The 16,236-nt window shown below is 42.8% G+C and overlaps 1 protein-coding gene and 1 long non-coding RNA gene across 4 annotated transcripts in view; one reads left to right on the top strand and one right to left on the bottom strand.

Moving 5' to 3' along the window:
* The window catches only part of CDK6 (cyclin dependent kinase 6), a 216,966-nt gene extending 209,965 nt beyond the window's left edge, over positions 1–7,001 (bottom strand). The window contains exons 1-2 of one of the 3 annotated variants that reach the window (XM_011363667.2): positions 6,846–7,001; positions 3,462–4,066 (exon numbers count right to left, since the gene is read on the bottom strand). In XM_011363667.2, the coding sequence (XP_011361969.1) occupies positions 3,462–3,694 (233 nt within the window). In that variant the 5' untranslated portion in view covers positions 3,695–4,066; positions 6,846–7,001. Of the gene's footprint in view, positions 1–3,461; positions 4,392–6,845 lie in introns of those variants that run through there. The other 2 variants (XM_023533184.1, XM_011363661.2) reach the window with 2 other exon arrangements.
* Positions 6,851–16,236, top strand: part of LOC105294472 — a 47,638-nt gene continuing 38,252 nt past the window's right edge. The window contains exon 1 of the long non-coding RNA XR_896066.2: positions 6,851–6,931. This is a non-coding gene — a long non-coding RNA (uncharacterized LOC105294472). The remainder of the gene's footprint in view (positions 6,932–16,236) is intronic.

Raw genomic sequence — 16,236 nt, 5'->3', positions numbered from 1 at the left:
GACTAGTGGTTACCAGAGGGTAGGGGGGAGAAGGAAGGGTGAAGGTAGATGTGGGAAAAATTTAAATCATTTCTTCAATTAAAAAAATTAATTTAAAAATATTTAAAAAATTTTAAAAACAAACAAACAAAAAAGCATTTGATTCTCATTAGCGTTTTGGTTATCTTATCTATTCAATCAGCAAATTTCTCGTAACCAAATTATCACAACGATTAGTTGCTCTATAATACTAGTTAGGTTAAATATGGCAACACAAGCCAGTGGAAATAAAAAGAAGTCAGTTTTTAAAAAGAAAATGCTGCTCATCCAATTACAAAGTTAAGTTCTAGAAGTATAGACTTTTTCTAACTTGTTCACTGTTGTATCCCCAGCTTCTAGCAGTGTCTGGCACACAGTAGGCACGCAATAAATATTTGGTGAATGAATAGATTGCTGATAAAAAACATTATTGTATCTACCTATACATATTTAGTTCAGAATGTAAAACAATTCATTTGTGGAGTGCAGAAGCCTCAATATAAGTTCATAGTGAAGTCTGTTTCTGAAAAAGGGTTCAGGATTTGGGATGATCAACTGTAAAATAAGAGTAAATTTACATCCCAGACACAGATCAAGCCCAGGCCTGGGATACATAAAGCACAGGTAGGCAAGAATTTCAAGTCATTATCCCTGTGCTTGCAGGCAGTGCCAGTGCCAGCAATAACAAGTCAGCTTTTCTGGCAAATCCATTAAAATTAAATCTTAAACTTTTAAGAAATAAAAAAACCTAATATGTTTATTACACTCCCTCAAGCTTAGAGGCTTAACTATCCGTGGGAAGGGCCTATAATTATGACCAATTACTTATGACTTGAAGGCACTTATAAAGGCATCTGCCCTTTTAAGAAACCTTTAAAGAACCAGCCATAGGACTGTAAAACTGATCCTGTGGGGCAACAATAAATCACAGGTTTGGGGGCCCAACTGTGACACTCTCCCCTGGAAGGAAAAGAATTGTTGTCACCTGTCCTTGATTTCCTGACCTTGATTTTCTGAGCAAGATCAGCAACCTCTAAAAGCCCAGAATTCCTAGTCCAGCCAAGCAAGTCGTGAGGGCCAATGATTGCCCCATGGCAGAGGAGGAAGAGAAGGGAAGGGAAGGAAACAAAGTGAGATGGAGATCTGTAGCTCATGAGGATGACATCATCAATAATTTTCTCAGGTGTCACTGTATTTCATGGCATTTTCTTCTGACAAACTATAGGCTCATTATATTCAAGTACCTTCTTGGTTTCAGAGCCTATCATGTCTAGGTTTGAGTATGATTTCTTCTACAGAAAAGGTCAGGGGAATTGATGCCTTACTAGGAACTTGCTGGGAAGAAAAGGGCTCCACTAATCTGCCTGAACACATATAATACATTTGGAGCAATTTTAAACTGACAAAGCGCTCTCTTATACATTATCTCAGTTTTTCCTCACAACTCTTAAGGGCCAGGTGTCATCATCAACACAACATGTAAAAATAATTTTAGAAAACCCTTTTTTTCTTCATTTCAGAAGTATAACCTTCTGAAATTTCTCAGTACAGAATCCAAGTCATGGGTCAGTTAGAAAACTATAAAGACACACCAGTCTCAAGAGGATAAATCAAGAGAATAAGATAGGTTAGCCAAAATCTACCTGCACAATGGCAAAAACAACTTTCCTCTGTTACTTGCCTTGTAAAGGATAGTGTTACAACAGGGGTGACTCTTTAACACCTCTACGTCGGAGGGGCAGCATTTTATTTATATACATGATGATCCTTGACTGGACACTCTCCATAGGTTAACATAGAAAATAAAACAAGAACACTGGTCCTAAAATTCTAGTGGTGGAATTCATCCTTTGGGAAGCATTTAGGTAATTCCTCTAGGAAAATAACTAAGTTATTAGAGGACAAAATGTTCCCTCCCCCTTTCCCTCCAATATCACAAAGACTCCCCAACAGGGTTTTTGTTATTTTTCAACAAAGAAAACACACACACAAAAGATAATCTATTGCTTTTATACATGATCCCATCTTCTTAAAACACTCATTCTCCCAGTCTCATTATCTTTTGTCCCTCTCCGCCTTATTGGCTAAAATAGAGGTATAATGGGGTCCTTATCTTTATAGCCATTTACTACCTTATTTATATATTTATGATTCTTTGCTGCCTTCTAGCCTGAGTCTAACTGTGTCAGGAACAAAGCACCCCACAAATCACCCAGCCTGGGATAAGAGGAGACAAGTCAAAACCTCCCAGGAAGATTCTGTAGACACTTGGGCTCCCTGAGTCTGTAGAGGGCTTGGTATTTCAAAGGTCAGTCTTGGGTCTCTCCACTTTGATGACTAATGCTAAATTGTTTGACTTGTTACAAAAATATTTAGCCGTGCTTATTTACATAATTTCATCCACAGTGCACACAGTAGGCATGTATTTGTTGAACAGAATCCCTAGGTGGATGAGAAGACAGGAAGAAGACCCCAAGATGTCCTTTTCCCAACACATTATTTAAGAGTTGAAAAAGGTAAAATCACACTCCAATTTGTGGTAGTTTCTGTGCATTCCTTTCCGACTTAAAATTATGCGTCTGTTTAGAAAATAAAAGGACAACACGCCACACGATGTCAACCACACAATGGGGAAATTCCAGGATCACTAAGAAAACACCATTATCCTAAGTTACATACGCTTTAATACTGGCTACCACACAGGAGAGGCTTTAAGAACGGCTGTCTCCCCATCCACTCGCACAGCATTTCGAATCTAAAGATTCCATATCTTGAGACTCACATCTAACCCTTTGGAGAAGTAGTCCAAGAACTATGCTGGCCAAGAGACATAAAGTAATACGGACAGATAGACAATAGTTTTGGAAAAAAATTTCAAACGACACTGTTGGGAAACCAGCATCAGCACTGAAGTCCTTAGACCATCAGGAATCCTGCTTATTATTATGCCCCTTTAATAAAGAGAAACTGTGGGTGCTATTGGCAAAAATATGATTAAATTTCTGCATTTTAAAAATCTTATTTGTATTAGGCTCCACCAGTAAAGTTCTCTTGCTCCTAATTATCACGGTATCCTGCTACCTCTCAGTTTCTCAAAAACTCCCCAACCGCTAGGGAAAACCTGCGGGGGCTGGCAGGGTGTGTCTCAGGTTGGCTTGTTCTGTCCCTGAAAAGGCACCAAACTTCCCGGACCCTCTTAAAGGGCGGGCAGGGAGGGAAGCCTGCGCAGGTCACATATTTGACTTGTCAGTTTGCTGTCTGGTAAAATCACCGGCTCGGGCTCGTGGCTCCGTGGACAAAACTCACTCTCACTCTCTAAGATCGACGGGTTGCACCACCCCAGCTGCCCTCCTTCCCGGCACCTTCCTGGACCCATGGATCCCCGGCCTAGCCCTTCCCCGGAGTGCGGCCCCGGACGGAGCGGGCACGGTTCCCCGACTCACCTGACCACGTTGGGGTGCTCGAAAGTCTCCAGGTGCCTCAGCACCGCCACCTCGCGGATGGTGGAGAGCGGCATGCCCTCCTCGCCCGTCTGCACCCGCACGCGCTTCAGCGCCACGAAACGGCCTCCGTTCTTCAGGTCCCGGGCCTTGAACACCTTCCCATAGGCGCCCTCCCCGATCTCCGCCACGCACTCGTACTGCTGGTCCGCGCGGCTCAGGCTGTCCTTCTCCATACCGCCGGGACGCCACCCGGCGAGGCGCCGCTGGGACGGGCGGGGGGCTCGCTTAGCTCGCTCGCGGCCGCCGCTCGCCTCCTCCCGGACTCCCCGGCCGCTCCCTTGCGCCCCGGAGCTCGGTCTCGCTCTCCTTCACCCCTGCCGACTACCGCGCTCCGGCGCTCGGGCTCTCGCGGCCGCCGGGGCTGGATGGAGCGACCTCCCCGCGGGCGGGCGCAACCCTGGTGCTGCCGCGAAACTCCGCCTGCCGAGTCGCGGAGGAGCAAGCCGATCCCTCCTCTTTCCTCCCCGAAGCGCAGTCCTCTGTATAGACACCGAGACGATTACATATTCTCTGCCCGAGCGCGTCTCAGTCCACAATCATTCCACCTAAAAGAGGAGAAGGGAGGACAAGAAAGTGCAATCAGACATCCCAGGCTCCTTCCTCGGGGTTCCTACAGACTCCCCTCGTCCTCCTTCTCGAAGCCCCTGTCGCTGCCCTCCGCGCGCTCCTGCCCTCTTCCAGGCCGCTTAATCCTTCCTGGCTCCTGGGAGAAAGCGAAGTTACTTTTCCCCCTGCAGGGCTGGAGCGGTCTTCGCGCGGAGAGGTTGCAGGGGCCCCTCGGGGATGAGCGCACCGCGCGGTGCGGGAGGCAGTGGAACCGGAGGGGGCGTGCCGAGCAGCCCAGAGTGTGCCGGGAGCGGGGGGGAAGGGGGAAGGGGAGGCGCCGGGCACGTCAATGTCACGGCTTAATATTTATCCCTATATCACTGTGTTGCGCTGCTACCCTCCCCGTCTCCCCAGGCCTGGACGCGCAGGGAGAGGGTCTCCGGGGTGCCGAGGGGCGTTCAGGGGTCGCGCACAAGCTGCTGTGGAAGGACTGTGAGTCCACCCGTGTGGGGCCGCAGAATGTGGGTGGGGGCTCCGAGGACCCTGTAACCCGATGCTGGAGTGTAGGGGAAGGGGTGGTCAGACATCTGTTTGGAAATTGCTTCCTTTCTTTCTACTTTCAGTTTTTCTACGCGGAGACTTTTAAAAACGACTTGCAAACACAAATGGTCTTTTGGGGGTCAAAGGAGTCTAGGTTGGAAACGGAATTCTTCCTCCGACTCAGAGGACCTCCCTGGTGGAAACCCATCAGGTCGGGGAGGGCTAGGGTTCCCGCTACTCGAGGGTGGGTGAGCCGTGGGGCCCGGAGGAGGGGAGTCGCCCACATTTTAGCTAGTATTCACTTTAAAGAACAACTTAAGGAAGAAGGTAACATAACTATGACTCGCCCTGAAATTTTCAGCCGATTTCAACTAGAGCAAAACTCAACCTCCTCTTGAAAAAGGATGGGGGTGGGGACAGTAAATGCTGAGCCTCCGCGGGTGAGAGAGAGGGGGCCGTGCCCTCGGGGCCCGGAGTCGCGAACCTTTCCCTACTCCCAGGATCATCTCTGATGTAGGTAGCAGAGGTTTCCATTCGCCTTTAGGCTTAAGGCCTGCAGCCAGTCGCGCCCCCCACCCCCACCCCCATCCCCACCCCGAGCCCTCCGCACAAAAAAGTGCGGGATGGGAGGGGTCACCTTCCCACCCCATTCATTTGCAATACAGGACCCAGGAAACCTCCAACCCACGGCCGCCGCGGTCTCGGCTGGACGTTCGCCACGCTGGCCGCGTGTCCGGAATTCTCGGGGCACTTCGGAATTACCTGCCCTGCAAGGGCTGGCCCGCTCGCCTTCTTCCAAGAATTAAAGAAACAAATGGCGCGACCCCCACGGTGTGCGGACGGAGGGGACTGCAGCGTGTACGGAGCCCCTCGCACTCATTCCATTCAAAACGCTCCTTAAAAGGTGAAGGCAAATCCAAGGGGAGCCGAGGAACGAGCTCCTAGAGCCTGCCCGGGGGTCTGGGCCAGGCCGAGGGCCACACAGGTAGCGGAGGAGTCGCCGCCAGACGCGCAGCCCCCTCCAGGGTCCCCGCTCCCGGCCCCTCCAGCCCGAGGCTCTGCAGCGGAGGAAGCGCCGCGGACGTCCCACCCCCGCAGGGAACAGCGCCCGCTGCCCCCGCCCGGCCCCGCACCGCCCGCCCTGGCTCGCCCCCCTCGCTCCCTGGACCTTCGGCTCCCGCGGAGAGAAACGGGAGCAGCAGTGCCTTTTTCTCCCCTCTCCTCTCCTCTTTTTTTTTTTTTTTTGTTGTTGTTGTTGCTTTCCCACGCTGGCTGAATGTGACTTGACCCCATTTCAAAAAAGTTTGACATAGTGCTTCAACATTTCCGCATTCCTCCGCGACTACAAAGGCTGCAGCCGCCTCCTTCTGCTTTCTGTCTCTGCTCTCTGTCTTCACACTCAATGAAATCCTTCATGTGCCTCTCCCGAGGCCTGCCAAGCACCGCAAAGGTCGCCACCAGCGCAGCGACAAGAGGCCGCACCGGGGACCACGGCTCCTACGTGTGCGCACACGCAGATGCGCCCACGTGCACACTGGCGCGCTGCGGACTGCGGGGCGGGAGCTGCTCACTGTCGGGTGTGTTTTAACTCCAATATTTTAAATTATAAAAGTAAACGTGCGATCTTGCGGAGCTCCAAGCCTGGGCACTGGCAGCCTGCATGTACGGCTCTAAGAGTGCATAACACGCCCGCAGGGGTTGCCAGCGAGGAGCCTGCGATAACATTTATCTCGTGGTGGGAAGGTGGAGCCCACACCCACATCCACACCTCAGCGAGCTGGAGAGAGAGCTCTAGTGGAGAAATCAATATGGGGCACGGAAACGTATTCTTCCCGCACGAAGTCCCCAGAGGCAGTGCATTTTCAACCTTCAATGTGGATTAGTGTGTGAGTGTTCGAGTGGTATTTAAATTCCGTTTGAAGAAACTGGATGAGGAGTGTGTGTGTGGGTGTTTGTGCGCACGGCTATGAGGGAGCAGGCACAAGATCTCAGTGTTGGGGGTGTCCCTAGTGTGGGATGTCCTCCTCTACCCAGATTAGGAGAGACTCCTTTAGCTCCCCCAAACTGGCCCCCGTAACTACCCGCCTCGGTTCGTAAGGGGTTAACCAAAGCGGATTCCGAGGACATACACCCCTAACAGTCACCCACACTTTCGCTTCCGACCCTAACCAATCCCCCAACCACCCTCCAGGGACCCCCCACCCTGCAGCCCACCCACCCGAGCGCACAGTTCCTTACCTGAGGGGCCCGGCCTCCTCTGGCCTCCAGAGGGGACTGCGAGTGTCAGGCCGACCTCCGCACGTGTCCACGCCCGCGCGGAGCAGGTAACCCGGCTTGGAGGAAGGAGTCACCAGCACTCTCTCTGGCTAGGGGGTGGGCACAGCGGCGGAGGGCGGAGGGACGGCGGAGGGCGCCGCCCGCGCGGCTCGTTGGGGGCGGATGGGGGCCGCTGGGGGCCGCTGGGCTCTGGCCGGGGCTCGGGGCCCGAGCCGGGGGAGGCAGCAGGGACGTGGGCGGAGGCCCGGAGGCCAACTCTGCCCGAGACCCACCCGGCAGCGGGGTTGGGGGCTCGCGGCACAGTGGCAGGCAAGTGTGCAAATTAAAGCTTTCCGGAGAGAAGGGAGGCGGCTGAGACCCCGGCTGTGCTCTAAGTCTCCCAGCTCCCCAGCTCTCGGCTGTAACTGGAGGGTGAGGGGGGGCTGTTAAATGAAAATTTCCGGCTTTCACTGGAACTGGAGTGGGGGATCTTGCGACTGAAATTAGAGGCGAGAGAGAGAGAGAGAGAGAGTGGGATGAGTCGTCGGTAGTCCGCGGAGTTTCCACACCCAGGGTCGCCCAGAGTTGGCGTTTTGACAGAGTCAGGCGGGGGTATCAGCAGTCTGTGATGTGGACGGATGGGAAGAAACACAAAACAACCAACAATAATTATGAGGGGCCGGTTGGGATGGTAAATACCCACACTTTCCAAGAAGCTGAAAAGTCAGACCAAAAAATAACTCTTCTCTATTAAAAAAAAAGAAAAAAGAAAAAAAATCTTGGCAGGACGCTTTGCAGAAAAGAAAATACTAATCTGTCCAAGCACTTTTCACTTTAAGCATGAGCTACATTTGTTTTGTTTTCCTTCGCTTCCTTTCGGCCTCACAAAGCCCTATCTTTTCTTTTTGGACAGAGGATATGATTTGGAAATTGTCAGGCACTCTTGTGGTTAACGATCTACGTGGAGGAGCTGGCCGATTCACAATTATTAAGTGGATAGCAACTGCTGAGGGTTCACTAAGGTATTTCTGGGGAGCTAAAAAGACTAAAATTCAATGTAAATAACAGAACAACAAGATAATAGGCACACACACACACACACACACACAGAAGAGAAAGTGATTTGGTGGGTGCTCAATTTAAATGCATTATTGGAATTCTGAAATTTGAAACCTTGTAAGAATGTATCCTTTACCTGCTGAGAAAACCTGAATACAGTTATTTCAGGTGAAAATGAGATTTTGGAGGGAAAAAAAGTCTTCAAGAGTTTTTACCATGAAGAAAAAAAACTTAAAATTAACTGTTTTTTGGAAAGATTCAGTGTTGTCCAAAAATCTGTTATCTGTAGAATACTTTAAACCCCTTAAACATCTTAAAGCAAAGCTAAAAAAAAATTATTTATTTCAATGCTCTGTGGAAAAATTTTAAACCAGCAAAATTCTATTTGAATAAGAAATATATCCTCTATAAATCTTTTGACTTTTTAAATTAAACCATGTTTCTAATTTCACTTTAGATCAAACTTTTGTCTTTATAAAATTGGTTCTGTACTACACTGTGAAATAATAGGTTAGGTAAATAAAAATTGTTGCCTTTCCATTAGCAAATATTTTGCAATGAATTTTAATAATTTTTCTTAAATAATAAATGAATAAATGTTATAATTGTGTTTATGCTTAAGATAATTCATAAAATACATTTGTATTTAGAAACATCTAAAATAAAATCCAATTTCTAAACAAAATTTGTATTTGTAAAGATATCTGTAATCGTATATATTATCTAGGCTTAAGAAAACAAATTGTTGGATTTTGTATTTGTATAAAATATAGGATCACTACAAGTCACTAGACTTTAAACGAGAGACACAAATGAGAATTCTCCATTTTGATAATTGCTCACACTTACCAATGCTTTTTAAAACAAGATTTATTTGCTAGTAATTAATACATTTACATAATTCAGAAATAATTGTCACTCAATAGTCAGAGGAACCAGCAAATGATTGTAAGAATTTATCTGAGTAAATAATTTGTTTAAAAGACATTAAGCTGTAAATATCTTTAAAAATTAGCAGAAAAGAGTCTTTTCTACACTGCATTGCATTTTTAATTACTTAATTTGACAACAACCATAGGTGGATTAGATATTCTATAATTTAGGTTACTAGATCACTTAGGCAATGTAAAAAACAATGAAACTTTATTTAACTATATATGTTAATATTGAATATTAACTCTATGTCATCTGCTTTCTCTAATATTGTTAATTTGTCATTGTTCACTCTCCCGGGTTGTGGTTACTTAAACCATATCTTGTTACTTAAACCTTCAGACCAGAAAGTTTTACAATGGATTTTATAAAATTAGCAAATATCAGATTGTTTTTGTTTATAGATAACTTCCTCTGTGGGTTATCATAACAAAATTTGTGCAAAGTTTATAAACTGTGAACCAAATTCCGATTCTTGTTTAGGAATCTTCGATGAATGAAAACATAGCATCAAGAATAAATAATAATTTGCACCAGTATTTTCACACTGCATATCAGATATTCTAAAGTTGCAAATCATCTTACAGGTTTTAAAAAATTAGAACTCCTAGGTTTACCCCCAAATATGTTGTAGCTTACCTGAACGTTTTCTTAGTGTCACAGAAGAAATGTATTCCATGTGTGAATACTTTATATCAAATATCTATAAATTTTTGTTTTCACTAAAATAAAAGTAAAATTTTAAATTCTGGTCTGTAATTTATAATCTTGTTTAAGAAATGAATACTTTATTTAAAATTAGTCATTATATAATATACATCTAATTCTAAATGATCTCTGATTTATATTAGCTATATGAATTTAAAAATACATTTTCCAGAAACTCAGAAATGAAGTTTTGCTTAAACTATAACACAATAATTTTAATTGGAGTTCCATGTAAATATATGATTTTTTTGTCTATGAAGTTCTCCTCTTTTTTGTTTTGATAAAACCTTTTCTGGTTTAATAACTGTGAAATCAGTTACCCTTGTTTTAAATTTGATTTATATGAATATGTAAATGTTACTTTTGTTGAGTAATTACCATGAAAAACTATAATTTTAATAGGAATAGCATAATATAATGCAGTGCATTTTAATGTATTTTCCTCCCCAGGTATTTCTGATATTTTCTTGTGTTTTCCTTTAAAATATAATATTGAAAATTTCCTAAATATCCTAGGAAAAATCAATTGTACTACCAACTTTTTCAATTATAAAATTATGAACTTTAAATAATTTTTTAAGCTTAATTTTCTAAATAAATTACGTCTCACCAATTTGGAAATGTCTTTGGCTTGTTTCTTTTTGTTTTTGCATGTGATCTAGTGCATTGCACTCGAACGGTGAAACTTGAAAAGATTTTGATATTTGCTGTGAGGGAAAAATTATATTCGGTCATAGCTTATAACATTTAAGGAGAAAAAAACAGATATTATTATCCATTGGAACATTCTGTTTTCATGGATTTTACTGCTCTATAATTATATGTGGGCAACATGTAAGTACTATGTTCACATTTGTATCATTGTCATTGTCTTTCCCATTTTTTTTCCTTTTGATAAACATTTATATCTTTTTCCTTTATGTGTGTGCGTGTGTGTATGTGAATACCTGTATGTTCTTGGCATATTGTGACATGTTTGAAATGTGTTCTTAAAAATCCTTTCATCATCTGTATTAGAATTCCAAGTAATCAGAAGAATAACTGTGGAATACACTTATAAAATCTGATGATAATCACATGGAAATACCTACATTTCCTCTCTATTTATAATGTCCTGTGATTTTCATTGACTTCCGACATTTCTTTTCTAAAATAATAAATACTTGCTTCTCAACACGTGGCCTAACAATTGTGTTGCCGTAGCCGCCTTTGGTTGAGCTAAAATAAAAGGTGTGTTTTAGGTACACCATCCAGATAAAGCCATAAAGGTACAATGTGGTGGAGGCGAATGATAATAAAGTGAGATCTGGGAGGTAGGAGGAAGGACAAAGAATGGCATGTGGGAGAAACTTCTATGAATGGCCTGGCAGCAGGTACAAATGAAGGAAGCACATGTCAGTGTCTTGGGTCCAAGAGATGTTCCTTGGTTCTCTGGGACGGCACATCCAGGCAACTTGATTCTTTCAGAAAGAACAACATTCTATGTCTAGTCTATTATGCAATGAAATCTGTCTTATTGAATGTGATTGTATTCCATATAGAAGTAACTAGTTTGTCTTGTTATGGATTTTCCCTGAAAATAATATATAATGGAATTATTTGCAGAATTCTTTGAATGCCTAGAAAAAAGTTTATAATAGCATAACTCTGTGAATGAAACATTTTATCATAAATTGAAGAGAGGGTCCAATTTTTAAACCCTATTCTAAATCCGTTCAAAGTTACTTATAGCTTCTTGTGCCTAATACCTAGCACAGTAACTGGCAAGTGTTTTATGTCCAATAAATGTTTGTCAATGGGAAAATTGGCTTTATATGTTTTAGTCCTCCTTCTTTGGGATTACTTCTTTTAATTTCCTTAAGGGGGATATATTAAAATAATTTTTAGTATAACCCCAGCAAAGCTTAAGGATCAGTATGCTGATTTTGGAACCTCAGAAATGTGTTTTCTCTACCTGCATTTCCCTTTCCTTTCAGCCTTCTTCTCTAAATCCTAATATTATTTCAAGGCCCAGCTCCTCCTTAAAATCTAGACAATCCCCTCAGCTAAATGACATTCCTCTTTGCTCTAATTCCTTGAGGCCATCTGCTTTCTACCTTCCTAAAAGCTTGATGCTCCGCTATCCACTACCCTGAGTTTCTCAAGTGTGTCCATAGTGCCTTGTTCCCTTTGGTGATGCTCCACCACCCATCTGTGCCATCTGGCCATAGTAGGTGGTCAGTAAATGCCACAGTGATTCTTGTCTCTCTCCATAAGTGTTACAGAGTCAAGCAGACACAGAACAGACTGAAATAGTGTGATATAACTAGAATAACATTTGAAAAGTTGAGAACGGTGTTCCGCTTTGCTTAAACAAGAAAATAAATAAATAAAAACAGGTCGTCCTGCTACTTTGTGTGAATTTGTTATATTTTTCTTGTGTTGCAAACATTAGTTATTTAAAACATTTTTGTCTAAGTAAAAATGTGTTTAGATGAATTTATAAATTTGTCGGAAAGATAAATTCTCAAATCTTAACTGAAAGAAAATGTGTTTTTATATTTTTTTCTCTTTTCTCTCCCTGTGAATTTTTCTTTTACACTTTTTTTTTTTTGAAGAGCAAATACTAAACTCTGAAGTAAATTAAAAACTATATGACCCAGAACCTGGAAAGACTGCTAATTTTATTTTCCAATATCCTTACTATCTATGTGAGTACATACACTAAAGGACAGAATCCTTGATTTCTAAGTCTGGAGCCTTGTGTTTTGTCCCTAGTTCTTCCTCTTTCTATAATGTTCATTGTATATTCAGGAACCAGTCATTTAAACTTTATGATGACCTTCAGCGTCTATGTCTATTAAATGGGTTTGCTACTCATTCAGAAAGATATTATGAAAATAGTTTGGAGAGAGGCAACACAGAACTTTATCTGAGCAAGAGAAGATAGGCAGGTATAATGGAATTTGATGGTCTATGTCTCAGAGGACCTGAAATTTAACCTGAAGTTGGTCACAAACTACCCACAATGTGATAGTGGGCAACACACTTAAGCCCTCACACCTTGTCAGTAAAAGAGATGATTTATCTGGACGATCTGTATGGCCGCTGTAGCTTGGAAATGTTATAGTCCATTCCAACGTCCTATGACTGGCAGCATCATTACACATCTGTTTTTATAAAACCTCTAAACAAGAGCAGTGCCAGAAGATGAAACTCTGGGGTCAGCAGCCCAGAGAGGGGTCTGGATTTCAAGTGTGAATTATATCGGGGTCTCTTTATCTTAACTGTCTGGATTTTCGAGATTGAACAGAAATAAAGACTTCTAGAAAAACGTTAGAGAAATTCACTAGTTTTTCATTAGAGATGGGGAGAGAGGAGCCAGATTTTAATTTTTTGGCTGAAACTATGATGAATTAAATTAACCAATCCTCATTAGTAAAATGTGATAACTAAATTATGATACTCGAGATTAGAAATTTTCGGTGATCACAGAAATTCTTCAAAGATATCATGAAGCATAACTTTGGCAGACGTAACATATCTCTAAACCATTGAAAATATTTGTGACAGCCAGCCTCCCATGATGCAGCGGGGAAATGGGAGGTGGGGTAGAGAGTCAAAGACAGTATACTGTGCATTTGAGGGGGTCCAGCAATATCAGAAATCCTGAGAGCTGCTGAGCCAATGCTGTTATTAAAATGTGTGCAGAGGAAAAGGGTGTTGCCTCTGCGTTTTGATTTTCTACCACACTGGCCCAACTGCACAGTTTTAAGGTCCTCTCCAGATGTGCAGGGAAAGGGCATTTAGGCAGTTGGAAAGGACAGTCCTAGATTATAAACCTAGCTCCACCATGTGACTTTGGACTAGGTTTTTAAACTTTCAGATCTCCAGTTTCCCTCACTCATAAAGTAAGGATACTATTATCCATCAAAGAGGGTTGGTGTGAGAATTAATGCCTACTATGTGCATTCTGCATTTAGCAGACACTAATAAACATCAATCTCTTTCATGATATCACATTTTCTGTTCTTTCTTTTTTTTTATAGGGGGACAGCTAACCTTTTGTCTGACATGTCCTTCTTTTAAACTAGATACAGTATCTCCACCCACTGCAGGAGAAGCAACCATAAAACAGACCAAACCTAAAATTATCTAGGGCCTTGACAAAACCCAGCTGTCTCTGGGCATGTGGGGAATGGAGAAGGTGAACTGTCTCACCTGAGACCTCTTTTCCTGTCCAGATATTATCCCAGAACTGCTCAGTCTCTTTAATCTGTTCTTCATTGTTTTCCTCACTCTCTTCCCTCCAAGTGGCTCTCTTCTTCCTTTCTCCACTGCTTTGGTGTGGCCCTGGAGCCACCCCATGCTGCCCCTTAAATCTCCACCCATAATTGCTGACATCTGCCTTAAAAGTCCTGCGCTCTGCTGCTACTGTCCCATAAGAGCTCCTCCACCGATGATCACACTTCCACAGTCACTCTCTACCTACCACTTCCCCTGGTTGAAGTTCCGAGTGTTAAACTGTTTGTCATCATATCAATATCTTTCCTACCCTTTGACCCAATCTTCTTGCTTAACAAAAGTTTCCTTATCCTTAGAAGAAATTGCACTTCCCACTCGATACTCTCTCCTTAGAAACGCTCCAGGGGAAACTCCGCCTTTCTTTTCCTTTTTAATTTCCAGGGATATTGCCACAGTTCCCCAGCTTCTTGTTCTTTGATACTTGGATGCTTCCTTTTCAGCCATTTTCCTCAGCTTTCTTGTCAGCTTTCTTATCCCCACCCATGAGCCATCAGATACTTGAACCTCTTGGTTTCTAGACTTCCGTTCTCCATGGTTGCCTACTGACTTCCCCAAAAGGATGATGGACTCCTTCAAAGTGGGGCTTGTAGCTTTTATTTCTTCATCACTAAGTCTTGACCCAGAGTCGGTGAACAGGAAGTGTTGGTTGAATGAAAGATATAAGAAACATGGGTGCCATCAGATGATTTTCCATTGAGGAGTGACCTGGCTCTCTCCCAGGCCATATCTTGCTCACTTATTTCCTCCCTGTCCTGAATTTCATGTTATCTCCTTTAAGGATGAACCCTCAGGCAGGGTAGTTAAAGGTCTCCATTTTAGTTGTTCCAAAACCTCACTCTCCACCTTTGGCTTGTACCATCATGGCCTCCCTTGACAGGAACACATAGAATGGCTGATAGGAAGCTCATGAAACTGAGCGGATCTGATCTACCTGGATTTGCGCTTGGTCAGGAAGAGCCATGACATCCAGGTAGAGAAGTTTAAACTTGATTATTAGGCAAAACATGAAACTGATTTAAGATCTGAGCAGAAAAGTTGGCATTTGGAGCACTGATAGGACTAAAGTCATGTTCAAAGAAGATGACTTTGGTAGTAGCAGGCCCAAGATGCTGAGTAATTAAGGCCATTAAACAGGTTCCTGAAAGTGGTATAAAGACCCAGGATGATAGTCTAGGAATGGTAAAAAAAAAAAAAAATGGCTACAACAGAAAATTCACAGAAAATATTTGACAAGATTTGGTTAATAACAAGATAAACAGAATGAGAAAAGTTAACATATATATATACACATAGTCTGCCAGGATAGCTCTGAGCACTTCATACAAATTAACCTATTTAAACCTTCTAATAATCTCCATTTTGCAGATAATGAAACTGAGGCATAAGACCAAACTTATGACCAGGTTTTGGGTCTGAGGTATCAAAATAATGAAAATAATAATAATAATAATAATAATAATAATAATGTAGTTTATAATTTCTAGATAAAAGAAAGGTAGCAAATGAAGATGGCTTTGTGAAGATTTAGGAGTTTCATTTCTGAATTTGAGATGATAGACAAATGAAAATATCCAGTGGTCACATGGAGTGGAGAGCTTCCATTTTCTGCCTTAAAATATGCCCAGATCCACCATCCTGGAGAAATCCACTGCTGTTTTCAAATGACATTCTGCTTTTCCTCTTTCCTATTTTCAGGGCCAGTTTCGTGAGTTGCACAGAAAAGCCCTGTGCTTGTTATAATGTTTTACTGTTGTCATCTTAATTTTTTAACAAAGTGCCACATTTTCATTTCGAACTGGGCCTTGCAAATTATGTATCGGATCCTGTCTTCCTGATGGAACATCTGTGATAGACATTCCATATGCGGATATTCACTTCACAGTTCAGGTCTCTATCAAGAGATGTTTACTTCTTCCACTACTTCCATGAAACTGTTCTTTCCAACATCATCATCAATGCTGTCAGCTGCAGTTTCTTTTTCAGTTGTTCGATTCTGCACTTCTAACACTGGTTTTCAATCTTTTCTTGAAATTATTTCCTCTCTTTGTTCTCATGACACATGAGTTCTGCCACTTCTTGATTTGATGTTTTCATTTTTTGTTGTTGTTTTTTTTGTCTTGCTTTGCCAGTTTTTCCTCTTGGTCCTACCCCACATCTGGAAGTACCTTCCAAGACTGAACAATCAGCAGTTGAATTGTTCTTCTGCAAGCTTATTTACTCCCATATAAGCTGTTGGATCTTCCTCTGTGGTATGTACATAAAATAATGGATTTTCTGTTATCCTTGTAGTATTTGCTAACCACCAACCCAACCTGCTTCACTTTCCTTTTCCCTACCTATTCTTAATATTTCCTCCTTTTGACCTCATAACTCTTTAAGTTTATGGCCT

The sequence above is a fragment of the Pteropus vampyrus genome, unplaced genomic scaffold (assembly GCF_000151845.1).
Source record: "Pteropus vampyrus isolate Shadow unplaced genomic scaffold, Pvam_2.0 Scaffold4, whole genome shotgun sequence".
Classification (NCBI taxonomy): domain Eukaryota; kingdom Metazoa; phylum Chordata; class Mammalia; order Chiroptera; family Pteropodidae; genus Pteropus; species Pteropus vampyrus.
The sequence above is the reverse complement of the archived record's forward strand: the minus strand, read 5'-3'. Positions and strand labels throughout refer to the sequence as shown.